This window comes from Salvelinus alpinus, chromosome 8, assembly GCF_045679555.1.
Source record: "Salvelinus alpinus chromosome 8, SLU_Salpinus.1, whole genome shotgun sequence".
Classification (NCBI taxonomy): domain Eukaryota; kingdom Metazoa; phylum Chordata; class Actinopteri; order Salmoniformes; family Salmonidae; genus Salvelinus; species Salvelinus alpinus.
Genome location: NC_092093.1, coordinates 83128673 through 83145065, shown reverse-complemented (window position 1 = coordinate 83145065; position 16393 = coordinate 83128673). Strand labels below are relative to the sequence as shown.

Genomic DNA, 16393 nt, shown 5'->3' with positions numbered 1-16393 from the left:
TTACTTTTTCACAACTGTATTTATCAATATGTAAATCAGGACAAGAAAATGAAGGTTAACACAATAACAAAATGATATGCCTTCATTGACATGATGCCGAGCGATTGGATGAAAAACATTAAATTAATCCTGTGTACTGTAGTACTGCATATAAGCTATACAAATCCCCAAAAGGCAACAATAGTTTCTCAGGGATCAAACGCAGGCTCTGTAGCTGTCATTCTGAAGCCAGTTATATTGATTGACATATGATTTGCAAAGGTGACGAACGGATGGCGCAGTTACTTCTCCGACGTGTACATTTGGTACATCACCGTGACGACAGCTGCAGCCAAACCAGGGATCAACCAGTTTGTCCACCAACTGTTGAGGAGTGAGGAACAAGAGCTCAGATACAATACATCAGTAAAACCGTCAGCTGAAAGGGTACAAAGGTGATAAAACGCAAATGTCATAGAAAACCAATGTTGGTTCCCCATTAGATCACTGCAACAAATATAAGATATACTTTATTAATCAAGATGGTAATGTGTCATCTGCTATTACCCAACCCCTCTGGTATACACACACAAACAAACAAACATTAGGTTGGAGAAGCTGGAGCAGAGGGCATCCATTTCTCAACAAACATGAGGAAGCACATTTGCTTACATAAACACAAACAAGCCTCTGAAGCATCCATTACTCATGCAGATGCAAACGTGCAAGATTAATTGTAATTTATTTAAAACCAAGACACTGAAAAAAGCATCAGGGGTGCCTACCTAGAGGTTTCCTTGAGTTGTTCCTGCAAGAAAAGAAAAAAAAGTCCACAAATATTTACATGCATGTCTCAGTATCTCTGAGTAGGCCCATCTTTATGATACACTGTAAATGTCAACTACAGGCGTTTTCAAAATAACTCTCGAGTAAGGCAGCGAGTAAGGCAGCGAGTAAGGCAGCTTAGTGTGTGTGCTGGAATATGAGTAGCGTAAATTGTCACATTTGAGATACAGTTGCCTGATATCCACATGAATTCGTTTTACTTACTGAAGGTTTGTCAATCTTCAGTCGGTCATCCTACACGAGAGAGTGAGGGAGATAGGAGGGGGAGAGTGGGAGGAAAAGAGAAAGGTTGTTTATTATGCTAGGAGAGTCGGCAGGTATTCAACAAATATAGGACCAGGTATTCCTTCCCCTTTAGATTACACTAGATGCAAGGCTGAGAACTAAATTATTTCTATCCTCAGCAGCAGAGCAGTCTACCAAAACAAACTAGACAGATTTTTTTGCAATTAAGTGTCACATCAGCCAACTGAAACCAGAATGATTAATTAAACAAATATATCGAATGTAAATGAAGAGTTATCTTGCATACCATTGCCATGATGTAGCCTACACATGTTATGCTGTGAAATCTAACAGGTGTCTATTTTAGCAGAACTATGGGACCACTGAAACTTCCTACATAATATCATGGTCATCTGCATTCAATCAAGATGACATACAGAGAATGAAAGGGTAGCCAATGTCATTCAATGAAGACAACAGGGCGGAAAACACAATCACAATACCCTACACTGTTGTGTTCAGCCAATCTACTCCACTCACAGTGCCAGACTTGTCATGAGCAGCGCCTCACACCCAATAGGTCACAGGAAGACCAACCAGGTCACCCGTGATACAAGTCAGTATTCATCCATGTCTGAGGACATTGGGGTATGTGGAAACCGGCCACTAGGGGTAAGTGAGCACTCTTACCTTCAAGTAGGTTTCGATTTTGCTAGGGCGTTGAGGACAGTGATGGCGGAGGGGTGTAAGCATCTGCCTCTGATTCCAAAGGTTGCAAGTTTGTATCCAGCAATAGAAATTTGTTTGACATTTTTGTTTTAAGCCTTAAAATTGTGGCGTTAATGCCTACATTTAACCTTAAAAACACTTTGAAAGTTGACGTTTGATAAAAATAAATGAGCGTCTAAATCTGACGTGAGACTGTGAGCTGGTATTGTGCAAGGGCCTGTGCGATCGCTGTCTAATAGTAACTTAATGGTTGTCTGGGTGTTTTGTTTTTATCTGTATTCTAACAATCTAGTCCCACGCTTCCAAAGAGAGATGAATTGTGCCTGCTTGCCCTGCTAACTCTGAAATAAAATACAACCTATAAATTACTTGTTTCTCTGGGATTAATTAAAACAAACTACCAGTTGAATAGAGGACTGGGCATGCCCCCATTCTCATCGACGGGGATGCAGTGGAGCAGGTCGAGAGCTTCAAGTTCCTTGGTGTCTCCAACAAACTAACATGGTCCAAGCACACCAAGACAATCATGAAGAGGGCGCGACAAAACCTATTCCCCCTCAGGAGACTGAAAAGATCTGCCCGATTCCAGCCTTGCTGAAGCACCCCCAGATCGTCACCGATCCTGCACCAAATTTCACAGCGGGTGCGAGACACTGTGGCTTGTAGGCCTCACACCCACTATGCAATTTGGTGGAGGGTCGCTGATGATCTGGTGGTGCTTCAGCAAGGCTGGAATCGGGCAGATTAGTCTTTGTGAAGGACGCATGAATCAAGCCACGTACAACGTTGTCCTGGAAGAAAACTTGCTTCCTTCTGCTCTGACAATGTTCCAACTCTGAATAATTGGTTTTTCCAGCAGGACAATGCTCCATGCCACACAGCCAGGTCAATCAAGGTGTGGATGGAGGTCCACCAGAACAAGACTCTGTCATGGCCAGCCCAATCTCCAGACCTGAACCCCATTGAAAACCTCTGGAATGTGATCAAGATGAAGATGGATGGTCACAAGCCATCAAAACAAAGCCGAGCTGCTTGAATTTTTGCGCCAGGAGTGGCATAAAGTCACCCAACATCAATGTGAAAGACTGGTGGAGGGGATGCCAAGACGTATGAAAACTGAAAATCAGGGTTATTCCACTAAATATTGATTTCTGAACTCTTACTAAGTTAAAACATTGGTATTGTGTTGTTTAAAAATGAATATGAACTTATTTTCTTTGCATTATCCAAGATCTTGTTATTTTGACCAGTTGTCATTTTCTGCAAAAAAATGCTCTAAATGACAATTTTTTATTTGAGATTTGGGAGAAATGTTGTTAGTAGTTTATAGAATAAAACAAATTTCATTTTACCCAATCACATACCTGTAAATAGTAAAACCAGAGAAACTGAAAATTTTGCAGCAGTCTCTTAATTTTTTCCAGAGCTGTACACTCAGTGGCCAGTTTATTAGGTACACCCATCCAGTACTGGTTTGGACCCCCCTTTCCCTCCAGAACAGCCTGAATTGTTCAGGGCATCGATTCTACAAGTTGTTGGAAACGTTGGTCCATGCTGACGCAAATGGCATCATGCAGTTGCTGCAGATCGGACGGCAGTTCAGTCATGCTGCGACCAGCCCATTGCATCTCAATGTTTTTCCACTTCTCTATTGTCCAGCGTTGGTGATCACGTGCCCACTGGAGACGCTTTTTCTTGTCTTTAGCTGATAGGAGTGAAATCAGTCTGCTGCAATAGCCCATCCGTGACAAGGACCGGCAAGTTGTGCATTCCGAGATGCCATTCCGCGCCATTATTTTCCTGTTTGTATCCTGCCTGTTAGAGTTCATGATTCTTGCCATTCTTCGACCTCTCTTGTTTTTGCCCACAGGACTGGATGTTTTGTTTGTCGCACTATTCTCCGTAAACCCTAGAATGGTGCATGAGAAGTCCAGGAGGGCAGCCGTTTCTGAGATATTGGATCCGGCCCGCCTGGCACCGGCCCGCCTGGTACCAACGATCATACCACGCTCAAAGTTGCTTAGGTCACTCATTGTGACATCACATTTTGGGTGGAATATTGGCTGTATGGTTCATAAAGAAAATAAATAGTAATATTATATAATTTATCTCATGACAATTTGATGAAACCACAAATCTTTCAGGGAAACAATGTTTCCTTTTGCTCATGGGTGTGGGAAGGTGTACCCAGTGGTGTAGTGGAGGGTAAATGTACGTAAAACACGAGCTACGCACCATTTTTATTTTGCTCACGTTTACCCACCTTTAGTGTAAAAATGCATTGAAAAGTTTAGGGGGCGTTACTTTTCTCACCGGGAACAGCAATTAGCGCTTACCCACCTATTTTCTTTACTACTACAACATCACTGTGTCCAATGAGGTAATTTCTGATGATTTATGGGACGGACCCCTTCTGGCTCAAGAGCACCCCCAGAGGCAAAAGTTTTCTTAAAGCTTATTAAAAAAGAACATGTGTAAGGTACGGAAGGAGTGCTTACTGGATGCAGTTCTCCAATGACCATGTTGGCAGCCATCTCCCTGGCATCTGATGAGTGTCCGACATCTTCAAAGCTCTCTGTGGCATCGCCGCCGGCCTGCTCTCTCAAGACCTCCTCTCCACCTGGGTGCTGTAATATACATGTCAGAATCATTGCTTTTATGCAATTTAGGCTTATTAAAACGCATTCTAGGTGTCCATTCCCATTGTTTTGCACTAAACCTTGATACTAAGCTGTAGCTATATAGACATCTTCGATCAGTGGTTCTCTGTGTTCAGACTATTCATATGATATATTTGACTGACTAAAACATTACAACTAGCCCATGTCAGCTAAAAAAACATTAGCTGACATGGGCTAGTTGATCTGAACATTTCTGAGAAGTTATAAATAGCTACGGTATGCAATGACTGACATGACAAGAGGAAAACTGATGATGCGCTACCCAATTTTGAAATTGCACCTAAGGCTGTTACGGTGACCGTATTACCGGCAGTCATGAGTCATGACCGCAGTCAAATTCCAGGTGACCGTTTAGTCACGGTAACTAGGCTTCTCCAAGCTCGGATGCTGCTGATGGTCATTAGTACCAAACTGGCTGACAGACTGGTACTTGGCACTCTATTGTCCCTCTAATATTAATGCAAATGTATTTGAAAAATCTAACCAAACACTTCATGAGAGCCCATGATGTTGCGCAACTTTTCTATAGGCTATGCAACTGTGTGAGAGAACAGAATTTTGATGGCCTCTATTAAAAAGAGGATTCCATCAGCTTTCTATAGGCTAGGCCTATTATATTTGTTATCAACTTTCCTAATATTAAGCACATTGCATCAACTTACAACAGGAGTATAGCCCACCAGGCTGGCATGAAAATGAACCAAATCAAAACTAATTTCACACATTAATTAGTATATGTAAAGACAACATTAAATAAAAAATGATCTGATGGGTGACAATATTAGCCCATCACTTGTGAATGATGCACACCTCATGTAGCCTAGCCCATAGGCCTATATGTTTTGATAAGGTTTGTATCATAACTAAAATGGCCAAACAACTTACAACCAGTGTAGAGTCTAACTGGTATACATAGGCAGCGCGTGAGTTAAGTTTGGGGAAGATCATTTACACCATAAAAATGCACCTTTATAATAATTCATTCAATACATGAATCACATTTGTGGCCACTTTTCAGAACAGTCACACATATAGCTTACTGCGATGTGTGCATTGCTGAGCTTATAATGTGAAGAAATAGCCTAATAGTTTATCAACATTTTAAGCTAAATGTTCTGATCTGTTGCATCAGCCTCATTGCTTTTAAAAAGGTTTTTTGATGAGTGGTTGTATTCATTTGGGATCTATAGCATCCCACAACTGTCCCAGTGTATGTTTGGAATATTTATTGACCAATAGAATAGGTCAAGTTTGGTACTATGGGGGATAGTAGATTGACATAGGCTAGTGGTTTTGCTGTTTATTAGGCCTACTCATCTTGTTGTCTGACAAAAAGTAGGCTAAATGTGGACAGTTCTTCTAACATCTTCAATATGCGCCTCGGAATTCGATAAGAGGGACGCATGCAGTTGCGTCCACGATGTGTCTGTCTTCACTTGTAGCCTACTTAGCTGATATGCCTGTGAAAAGGACCCCATCAAGTGACGGGCATTGGCTAATAAAAATGTAGAAATCTGAGAAAGCCATGTGAGCGAGGTTCTTCGGAGCTCGGCAGCCGGGAGAAGAGAATTATAATTATTATATTCAGCTCAATGGCAACTTTGGCCGCAAAAGGCATTTTTCGGGGGCATTATGGCCACACAAGGGGAATGCCGCTGGAAAATTCAAGGCCGGGTGAGAATATTATCAAATGCTTGTCAAAATTGTGAATGAGAGACTGATGAAGTGTGCGCAGCTTGCACAAGAAACAAAACAGAGCGCATGCCTTTCATGCAACTTTTTTCAAATCATTAATCGAATCATGCAGCCTTAGAATGTATTAAAAATGTTAACATATAGCCCAATATTTGTATCACAACTAAATTAAGCATATAGGAGGAGCTGTGTCTTTGTTAACTGCTCAACACAGAATAGCCGTATGTGCGCACTTCCTTGGAAATCGTTTGGAGAAAATATCCTTTCCATTTTATTCAGCTATGTTCAATTGTATTCTACATTCTACTACAAATAATGCCACGGAATTCTAAGCAAATCTTGTCTGCTTAATGAACTAGTGTAGCCCACAGCCATAATGGCAAAGCCATATCAGGGCCTAACACAGTCCTTCTCAAATAGTGGGGCGCGCCCCCCTGGGGGGGCTCGGAGCGATGGCAGGGGGGACGCGTGTGACCCCGGGGAACATGCTTTTTTTTTGCCGCAGGGAGTAGTTTTTTTTTGCACCGAACAAGAGCACACAGCACAGAGCCAGAGATATGAAGTGCAGATAACAAGCCCTTAAGAGACATCATGGAAAAATATTTAACAGGGATGAAAAGAAAGGTGGAGAGAGACGGAGATAATGAGACAAACGTAAGTCTCACGAAAGCTAAGACGAGGAAATATGACGACGCGTATGTAGCGCTTGGCTTCACTGTGACTACGGTGGGAGAGGAGAAAAGACCGGTATGTTTACTGTGTCTAAAAATGTTGGCAGCGGACAGCATGAAGCCAAATAAATGAAGGCGTCACTTAAAGACATTACACCCCAATCACGCTGAAGCGAAAACGTGCCGAATATTGCCAACAATCGTCCCGCTTTGCAAAACGTTCTCATTGTAGCCATTAATCCTGACTTCATTTTGATTTTAAAAAATCAGCACAAATTGTTTTATTCATTTTTGTTTTATAAGTTAGTGTTTCATATATTGTGCTCCTGAGTTAATGTTGCTGATCAATTTGAATTTATTATTATTTATTGATTATATTTTATTTTATTTTTCAGTATCTAATGGTCAAAAAATGTTTACAGTTTAAATAAGGCATGAATTTTAGAAAAGTATTTTCTATTACTGACTAAAAAATTATGTTAATAAAGTTATTCTTTGTAAGTTGATCTATATTTCTTTCTTTTTTTGTTTTCTTTAATGTTAATAAGGATACAATTTTATGCAGAGGTGTACCTATAACAATTTTATAGACAAATTATACTATTTACAGTAGCGGCGGAGAGTTGGGGGGCGCGCGAAATGTTTACTTCTTCCTAGGGGGGGCGTAACAGAAAATAATTGAGAAGCACTGGCCTAACATAAGGACAACTCAAAGTATGCTATTCTGTTCTTCTAAAATAGACTATTTTCTTTAGACACTTCTAAAATAAATAATGGATTTATTGTGATGTGTAGGCTATATTAAATGGATTTGACTTTTTAAAATGAAGATGTTCCAAAAGGTCTGCATCAGTGGCTTGTAGGCTGTGTTTGGAAGCCAGGAGATGCTAAATGTGTTTGTTAATTAATGTTCAATTACTGTGAGACCGGCAGTTATTTGCTTGACAATCACCGGCTGACAAAAGTTCATGACTGCCACAGCCCTAACTGCACCTTGTGTACTCTACTAATACAACTTTCAAGAGTAAGTTGAAAGCCAGACAGTTCCTTAAAACCTGTTTTTTTTTGGGGGGGGGGGGGGCACAGTTTGGGAACCACTGGACTAGGGTGTCCACAACATGAGGTAAATCTGTAATTTTAGTATCCAAGTTTAAAATCATTTAAATCCTCTTTCAGCAAAACCTGCTAGTTACACACGTTATTCTAGACACATAAGTATAACATTATAGAAACTTGTGAAAAGGTCTTGAACACACACCTATATTTGGAGACTGTACACAACAGGTTGAAACCAATGGAACAATAAGAATTGACATGCTTGACCTATTGAGTGTTATTTGCCTAAATAAGAAATCCCCAAATTTCCCTATAAACTCGTGTAAGGTAGCCTCGTGAAAACCCAACTGAATGCTATTATTTACCCTACTCAAATTGAACAATGTAGAATAGTACTTCTTTGCTCTTCACTACTCTGCTTCCAATCCCAGAAACAAACACGCACACTATATTTTAGGGGAACCCAGGGTCAGCAACAGCGTAGCTCTGGAGAAGTTAAGGGTAAAACAGTAGTGGATATGTACTGAAACCAGAAGCCTTCCAATTGTCAGTTCAGTTCCCACTCTTCATCACCCAAACCGGGACTTTAACCAGCGACCTTCCTTCCTCACCTCTGAGCTACTTACCCTGTACTATCTGATCCAAAGATTAAATTCATCTGTAACCAGGACAATGTGTGAACTCAGATGGGAATTGTGACTTGCCAGCTGTTGGGGATATTCAGTGTCCTCGATTGAACCCAGTCTTTCAAAGGACGGATCAGATAGCTTGCTGACTGCTTTACTTGTCTAATTTTGATACTATTTTATCTGCCCTTATCTTATTGTCCATAGGCTACATTGTAATAACAATAAACTAGGCCTATCCAAAGTGTAAAGAAACCTAGGAGAGAAAACGACATTGATGATGGTTATGATCACTCATTTTTAGGGATGGGAATTGCCAGGGATCTCACAATACGATGTTATCACGATACTTAGGTGCCGATATGATATGTATTGCTATTAGGGATGGGCATGAACAATCGAACTGACTTCAAAACTCGATCATTAACCAGAGATCATATTTTTTTCAAATACTAAAAAACTATTTGGTCTAAATGTTGACTTGAAGACAACGTTAATTTGCTTTAACTCTATCGTTCCATTTATACATGTGCATTGCAGGACACAACTAAAAAGAAACAAAGCCAAGCATCACAGTTCTGCACCATAAATTCCCTTTTCCCTCTGTGGCTCACTCAATTGTGTAAACATAGAATCGGTTCCACACTAAAAATACGCAAAAATATTACTTAAAGCCTAGGCCTATTCACCAAACAGATGTCATGGCCATAATTCATCCCCATGCAGTGTTCAATGTGAAATTGTTCATACATTTTTTTAAATTCCAAAAGAACATGCAGAATAAACTCAAACGTCTGGTTATCGAAAACAAGAAATTTTGGTTTGTAACTCTGAAAAATATATTATGTAGCAAAATGAAAGTAGTGACTCAGAGCTACAAAATGGTATATCATACACTGCATTTGAGGAACAATGGGAAAGTAACTCTGCTTTGAAAGTTGATTAACTTGTAAACTCACTTTTGAGAAAAATGGCATTTGTGTTTTGTAGAGAGCTCTTCTTTGTCTACACCCATTCAGCATTGTTCACACCCTCTTAAGCTTTAGCCCCACCCATCTCGTTTCGTTCTCGGCGCGTTCAGAGTAGACGTCGCCGATTTGCCGATAAAAATTAAATAAAAAAATGTACACCTTTATTTAACTAGGCAAGTCAGTTAAGAACACATTCTTATTTTCCATGACGGCCTAGGAACGAGGCAGAACGACAGATTTTTAACCTTCCAATCTTGCATTGATTACATTGCACTCCACGAGGAGCCTGCCTGTTAGCGACTGCAGTAAGCTAAGGTAAGTTGCTAGCATTAAACTTATCTTATAAAAAAACAATCAATCAATGACTGTCATTGCTCCAATGTGTTCTTAACCATAAACATCAATGCCTTTCTTAAAATCAATACACAAGTATATATTTTTAAACCTGCATATTTAGCTAAAAGAAATCCAGGTTAGCAGGCAATATTAACCAGGTGAAATTGTGTCATTTCTCTTGCGTTCATTGCACGCAGAGTCAGGGTATATGCAACAGTTTGGGCCGCCTGGCTCTTTGCGAACTAATTTGCCAGAACTTTACGTAATTATGACATAACATTGAAGGTTGTGCAATGTAACAGGAATATTTAGACTCATGGATGCCACCCGTTAGATAAAATACGGAACGGAATAAACGTTTTGTTTTCGAGGTGATAGTTTCCGGATTAGTCAAAGGTATATGGTTTAGAGAGAAATAGTCGACGCGTTATAATTCCTGTAATAACTTGCGGCTGAACTTGAAAGGGGTTCCTTCGTTATTTTACCGTTCATGTCTTCCATAGAAAATGTCTTGATCTACTTCAAATAAGGTCTGTGTTTCGTGCAGGCTTAAACCGCCTCGATGTTTTGATACCTGTGTAAATCTCACTAGGATAAGGTAACGTTGGTCAACATATTTTCATAAATCCACTCTACAATTTTTTTTATCTTCGCTTATATTGAGCCAATATTGATCAGAGTTACCTTGTCCTATGGATATCTACACAGTTATAAAATTGGCACAGTGATGTAAGCCTACACGAAACACAGACCTTATTTTAAGTGAATCTAAAAATATCCTATGGAATAAATTAAGGAACCGCTTTTCAGATTTTGTCATGGGAATTATGACTCGCACTTTGGTTGTCAATTCTTACCATGCCCATTATTAAAATAGGATTTCCTGCATATAGAAATTAAGGTTTTTGATTTCAACATTCATCACAGGTAACTTAAACTCTATTTTTATTCAAACAGTTGAGAGTATTTGTCTCCTAAGCAGACTCTTCAGTATCATTGTCACTTCAGAGCTGTGTGCATTTATGTATTATATTAAGTTAAAATAAGTGTTCATTGTTCATTCAGTATTGTTGCAAATGTCATTATTACAAAAATGTGTGTGTGTGTATGATATATATATATATTTCTTTTTTTATAAATCGGCCGATTAATCGGTATCAGCTTTTTTGTCCTCCAATAATCGGTATCGGCATTGAAAAATCATAATCGGTCGACCTCTAGTTCAGAGCGCACACTTTACGCTCTGGGCGATGATTTGTTTACCTCTGGATAACATGAAAACAGCCTAACCAGCCCTGCTGGCAACAATTTCATTATGCTTTTTTACTGACCCTGGCCATATTTAACAGATGTTGTACACTTTAGCTTAAGACATGTAGCTAGCTACCTAGGTAAACAACGAACCTAGCTAGGTAAACAACATGTAAGATCACACACACACACACACGTTAGGTGGCTGGCTCGTTAGCTGACGTGTGCTAGTTAAACAACAATGAACAGTGCCAAATCATGTCATTACTACCCTGCATAAATCTGCTGGGAGATGACCAACCAAGTTCAATGTTAGCTAGCTAACATTAGGCTCTAACTAGCAAAGCTAATGGATCGGGGATATGCATAATAACACCATACACGCAACATTAGCTAGGGAGCCAGCCAGCTAATGTTAGCTAGCTAACAGTACACTTTAGCTTAATTCATGTAACTAGCTAGCTTGTTAAACAATGAACCTAGCTAGGTAAACACCATGTAATATCACACACACACATCACAACGCTAGCTAAAGTTAGCTAGGGAGCCAGGCAGCTAACACTAGCTAACAGTACATGTTAGCTAGAGATATGTAGCTAGCTAGGTAAACAATGAACCTAGTCAGGTAACCATGTAATATCACACACATCACGAGCCAGCCAGCTAACGTTAGCTAGTTAAACAACAATGAATAATAACGTTATACAGGTAGCGTTAGCTAGGGAGCCAGCCAGCTAACATTAGCTAGCTAGCTAACAGTACACTTGAGCTTGAAATGAAACCACTTTGTCAAAATTAGTGTAATATCTGAAAATGGAGCTAGCTAGACTATCTTACCCATCCGTATACATCATCATGCATGATGGACGCGTCTCCCCGTTACGGATCCATGCCACAAATACCCTTAGTTTGAAGACGTAATCCGGAAACAGGTGTTTTCTCCATCTCCTTAGCTATCACACTCTAATTCCACTGATTTCAAAACTTGATCCTCCAGAAAGTGGAGAGCAACACTTATGCAGCTACATTTAAAAAAAGCCGCGTTCGACAGGATTAACACAGACTGAGCTCAAACAGACAGAAGCCTTCTATTTGGCAGACCAATCCGAACTCCTCTATCAGCATGTCCAGCCCACTCATTATCTCAGCCAAACATGGCTAGTGGGGAGTTTGCTTACTTTTTCTGTGGTTTACCAACAAGGCTCGTAAATTTAACAATTTTATTCGTATTTACAGATGACATACAAGTTTGTTATTAATGGACATGAAAGTTCACATGTTCCAGAAGGTTTTTCTGATGAAAAAAAACGATTAAAAAAAACATTCAGTCTTGACTTGCGACATACACCTAGTACATGAAACGGGTTTAGCATTTAGGATTCTTTATCTGTAATGGTTATGATAAATAAGCCATTGTTGCACACGGTGGCATATTGATAAATGCGCAAAAAAAAATCCAGTGCGGGCCGATTACTCCCCCCAAAAAATCATGCAGTCAAAAAAGTTAAAATGCCCATCTCTAATTGCAATTCGACATTTATTGCGATTAGATACTGGGATTTTATTGCGATTCGATGTTCTAAACATATTGCTCACCATATGTCTGCTGCATATGTCTGCTGCCAAGAGAAAACAAGTTTTGATCAGTCATAGAAATAAAAGCGCTGAAAACAAAATAGGTCCTTATTTAAAAAGATGGAGAACAAGCTACGAATGAAAAAATACTGGAGTTTTGATGCAACTAGCGAAAAAATAATATTGCAATATTGTCAAAACGATACATTGTCAAATAATATCACGATATGTATCTGTATCGTTTCCCCCCCCCTATCACTACTCACTATAGTACCAACCTGGACCCAGGGGTAGACATAACATAGTAAATGTAAATCTGTGACACTCAGATTAGTATGATCCGGTATGTTACGTTTCATTTGGTATAGATTAATTTGTGAATGTCCATCATCCATTTCATATGATATGTTACAAATTACAATTCAGATGATACGAATTGCAAATTGTACAATATGTTACAAATTTGCCAGACGTTAAATATATGTTACAAAGTACAATTTGTTAGGTGGCTAACGTTAGCTAGGCTAGGGGTTTGGGGATAAATGGAAGGTTGTGGGTTAAGGTAAGGGTTAGCTAACATGCTAAGTAGTTGCAAAGTAGCTAAAAAGGAGTAGTTGCAAAGTTGCTAATTAGCCTAGCAAAAATTGTTCATGATATGAAACACGCAACCATTTGGTTGCTAGACAATCGCGTTATATGCTAACCTATCCTCCCAGACCAAACTCTCTAGTTTTTGGCGTAACCCCTGTAAGTCTAAACCCTTAGATCATGGAATTGTTTTAGGATGGTCATAAAATGTATAACTTAGCCACTTGATTTAGAATTTTAGGTATATAATCTTTATTTTATGAAACATTGAATTTGGCCTTTACTGCTATAGCCCATCGAAACACATCGAATAACATTTATATAAATGGCAAAACAGAAAGTTTTGTGTCTGTCCTAGATCTGAAAGATATAAGAAGACGTAGGATTTTTTTTTTTTTTATACCAATGTTTGGTCACATTACTTTGGCACATTTTACCCACCATGCACATACATTACATAAAAAAAAAAAATTTACAGCCTGGTACTGGGTTACCTTCAGAGGACTCCCCTGAAGCTTGTGTGTATTGTAGCAGAACAACTGACACTTTTGTGTTCATGGGAGTCGGACCTTTCGATATTGGTGACATATTAGTTTGTAGTTCATATGGGTCAGGTTTTACAAACAATTTGACAACTTTCTTGTCCGGATCCTCTCATGTGTAGAAAAAGGCTGTGGAAAGAGGGGGTTTAAACTGCAGCCTAGAGGCCTTCATGGGTCCAAAAAGTTGGACCTGGGGCTTTCCCATCCAGACCGATATGCATAAATAAAATGTAAAAAATATATAGAGACCCGTTCCGAACAGACCCAAGGACAACTACACTCGTTCCGTATAGGCCTGGTCGGGGCCAGACTCGGTCCAAGTGAGAGAAGCAGAAAAGTCAAATGTTAAGCTACTTTATTAACCAGAGCTGATAAAGCACGAGGGAGAGGCGGTAGCAGGGGCCGTGCTGTCTGTGTAGGCGACTGAATGTGTGTGCGTGACACAGGAACAAGGAGAAAGAGACAGCAACTAAGCAAGCTAACTCGCACTATAGTAGAATAATAGCTGCCATAGCCATGTCATGTATCATCCAATATGATTACGTAGTACCTGTCTTGACTGTATCAAACCAGGAGAAGCTAGTCAAGTTAGCTAACTAGGCTAATTGAGGCTGCATGCACTTTATTGTCCTACACAGTTACAAACAACTACATTCAAAATATAAAGTAGCAGCCTAGTTGTTGGCTCTTGGTCATTGTAGCCTATCCTTCTCCTTTAACTTTGAATTCCATCTTCCTCCATTGATTAGATATCTCCTAACTTTTGCCCTATACGGAGGCTCTACGACTCTACAACAAGCGACACGCACAATTCATGAAAATCAAAGAGCAGCAGCATAAATTATGCAATTTCTCTCCCTCTCTCTAATGCAGCAGTCACATTCAGATCTGTATGGGTCTTTCCGAACAAGTCAGTAAAAAATAAAAATCACACATACCCGAGACCGTGACAATCATTTCAGATTCGACCCAGACCCGATCAGGTCCCGGATCTGGTCTCAGGTATTGGTGTATCTGTGAAGATCTCTATAGTGCAGCCACTACTACAATAAATGGTCACTCTCTAGCATAAACACATAGGGTACTTTTCAATATTACAAGTTACATCACCAAGTCATGCACAGGTGCGTCAATCGACTCTAGTTAATTAACCTTTTGCCTTACGTAACCATACCAAACATAACATAGGCTATCATACTAATTTGACTGATTATGTTTACTGTGTTACGTGTCGTTCTTGAGGCCAGGCTGATAGTTCGGGTAACAAATCAAGCATTTAAGATACTTTTTTCCCCCTCTAAAGTTCGTGCGTCGTTCTCCCTATCCTCACATAATGAAAAGGTATTTATTGACTTCGCACACAATAGTACGAAATGTTGCCATGGATAATTACTTAGAAATACTGACCTGTTGGCTATGGCTATTATGGATAAGCATATATAAAGTAAAATGTGATGGGCTATAACATTGGGGGCGGCAGGTAGCCTAGTGGTTAGCGCGTTTGGACAGTAAACGAAAACTTTCCCCGAGTTGACAAGGTAAAAATCTGTCGTTCTGCCTCTGAACAAGGCAGTTCCCCTGTAGGTCGTCATTGTAAATAAGAATTTGTTCTTAACTGACGTACCTAACCTTAAATAAAGGTTCAAAATGAACAATGCGTGTAGAACAATTTTCTCACCTCCTCCAAAAATGTGGTGACATCGTAGACTTTATGGTTGATTATAATCCATGTACTCTTGAATGAATTTCGTTCCTCGATTTCCGACAATCGGTAGTATTTTACAGCGTGTCTGTCCTCGCCTTTATCCTCCATTTATCTTTTCAATAAATATATCTGAAATGAATGTGAATCCAGAATGTTACAATCTATCAAATGATTCGAAGTAGGAACAGAGTTCAGAGTTTTATTGTAGGTCCTGGTGCGTATCAGGAACCGCCCATGATTGCGGTGATTGGTTATTTTTATATTTATTTTTCATTCGGAGGCTCTCTTATTGGTGTAATCCATGTCAGTCTGTCCCTGAAGAGAAAAACTCATTCATGATGGTGAGTAGGCTAAAGTTCATAAAAGTTCATCTCGAGGATCTATTTCTTACGCAATAAGACAGATAGGTATGCCTTTCTACCTGTGCATTGTGTAGACCTATTGCATTATTCCCAAACAATTGCTAACAAATAACGAAATGGGGGGTGAAAAAAATCAATATATATATATATAACGAAATGGGGGACGTGCATCTCTAACTATTTGTTCTTTGGGCTACTCTATATTCTAATGTAAAACAGTAAATAAATACAAAACAGTATACTGTAGGTTTTATGGGCTACAGTAAATGTTATTGATTGATTATACATAGGTTGGATAACCTTGATAATTCTATGATTAAACGCCCACACCAGCAAATCCAATACTTCAAGCTGAAAGATGATGGCCAAAGTTTACCCATGATGTAGCACAACAATTTAAGTCAGTACGTCATCTTTAGTCAAAGTATGATACACTATATACACAAAGGTATGTGGACACCCCTTCAAATGAATGGCTTTGGCAATTTAAGCCACACACGTTGCTGACAGTGTACTAAAGAGCTCAGTGACTTTCAACTTGACACTGTCATAGGA

The 16393-nt window shown here is 39.5% G+C and overlaps 1 protein-coding gene across 1 annotated transcript; it reads right to left on the bottom strand.

Annotated features, from left to right (window-relative positions):
- LOC139583770 (cytochrome b5-like) lies at positions 1–15712 on the bottom strand. Its single transcript, XM_071415217.1, has 5 exons — positions 15450–15712; positions 4278–4406; positions 1030–1059; positions 765–787; positions 1–363 (listed from the first exon to the last, which is right to left on the bottom strand). The coding sequence occupies exons 1-5, from the start codon at positions 15582–15584 to the stop codon at positions 282–284; spliced, it is 399 nt and encodes a 132-aa protein (XP_071271318.1). The 5' UTR covers positions 15585–15712; the 3' UTR covers positions 1–281.
- Positions 15713–16393: the final 681 nt, after the last annotated feature.

Coding starts and splice junctions, on each gene's coding strand:
- LOC139583770 (XM_071415217.1), bottom strand. CDS start 15,584: ATGGAGGATAAAGGCGAGGACAGACACGCTGTAAAATACTACCGATTG. Junction 4,407..15,449: donor TCACCACATTTTTGGAGGAG/GTGAGAAAATTG, acceptor TGTATATTACAG/CACCCAGGTGGAGAGGAGGT. Junction 364..764: donor CAACTCAAGGAAACCTCTAG/GTAGGCACCCCT, acceptor ACTCCTCAACAG/TTGGTGGACAAACTGGTTGA.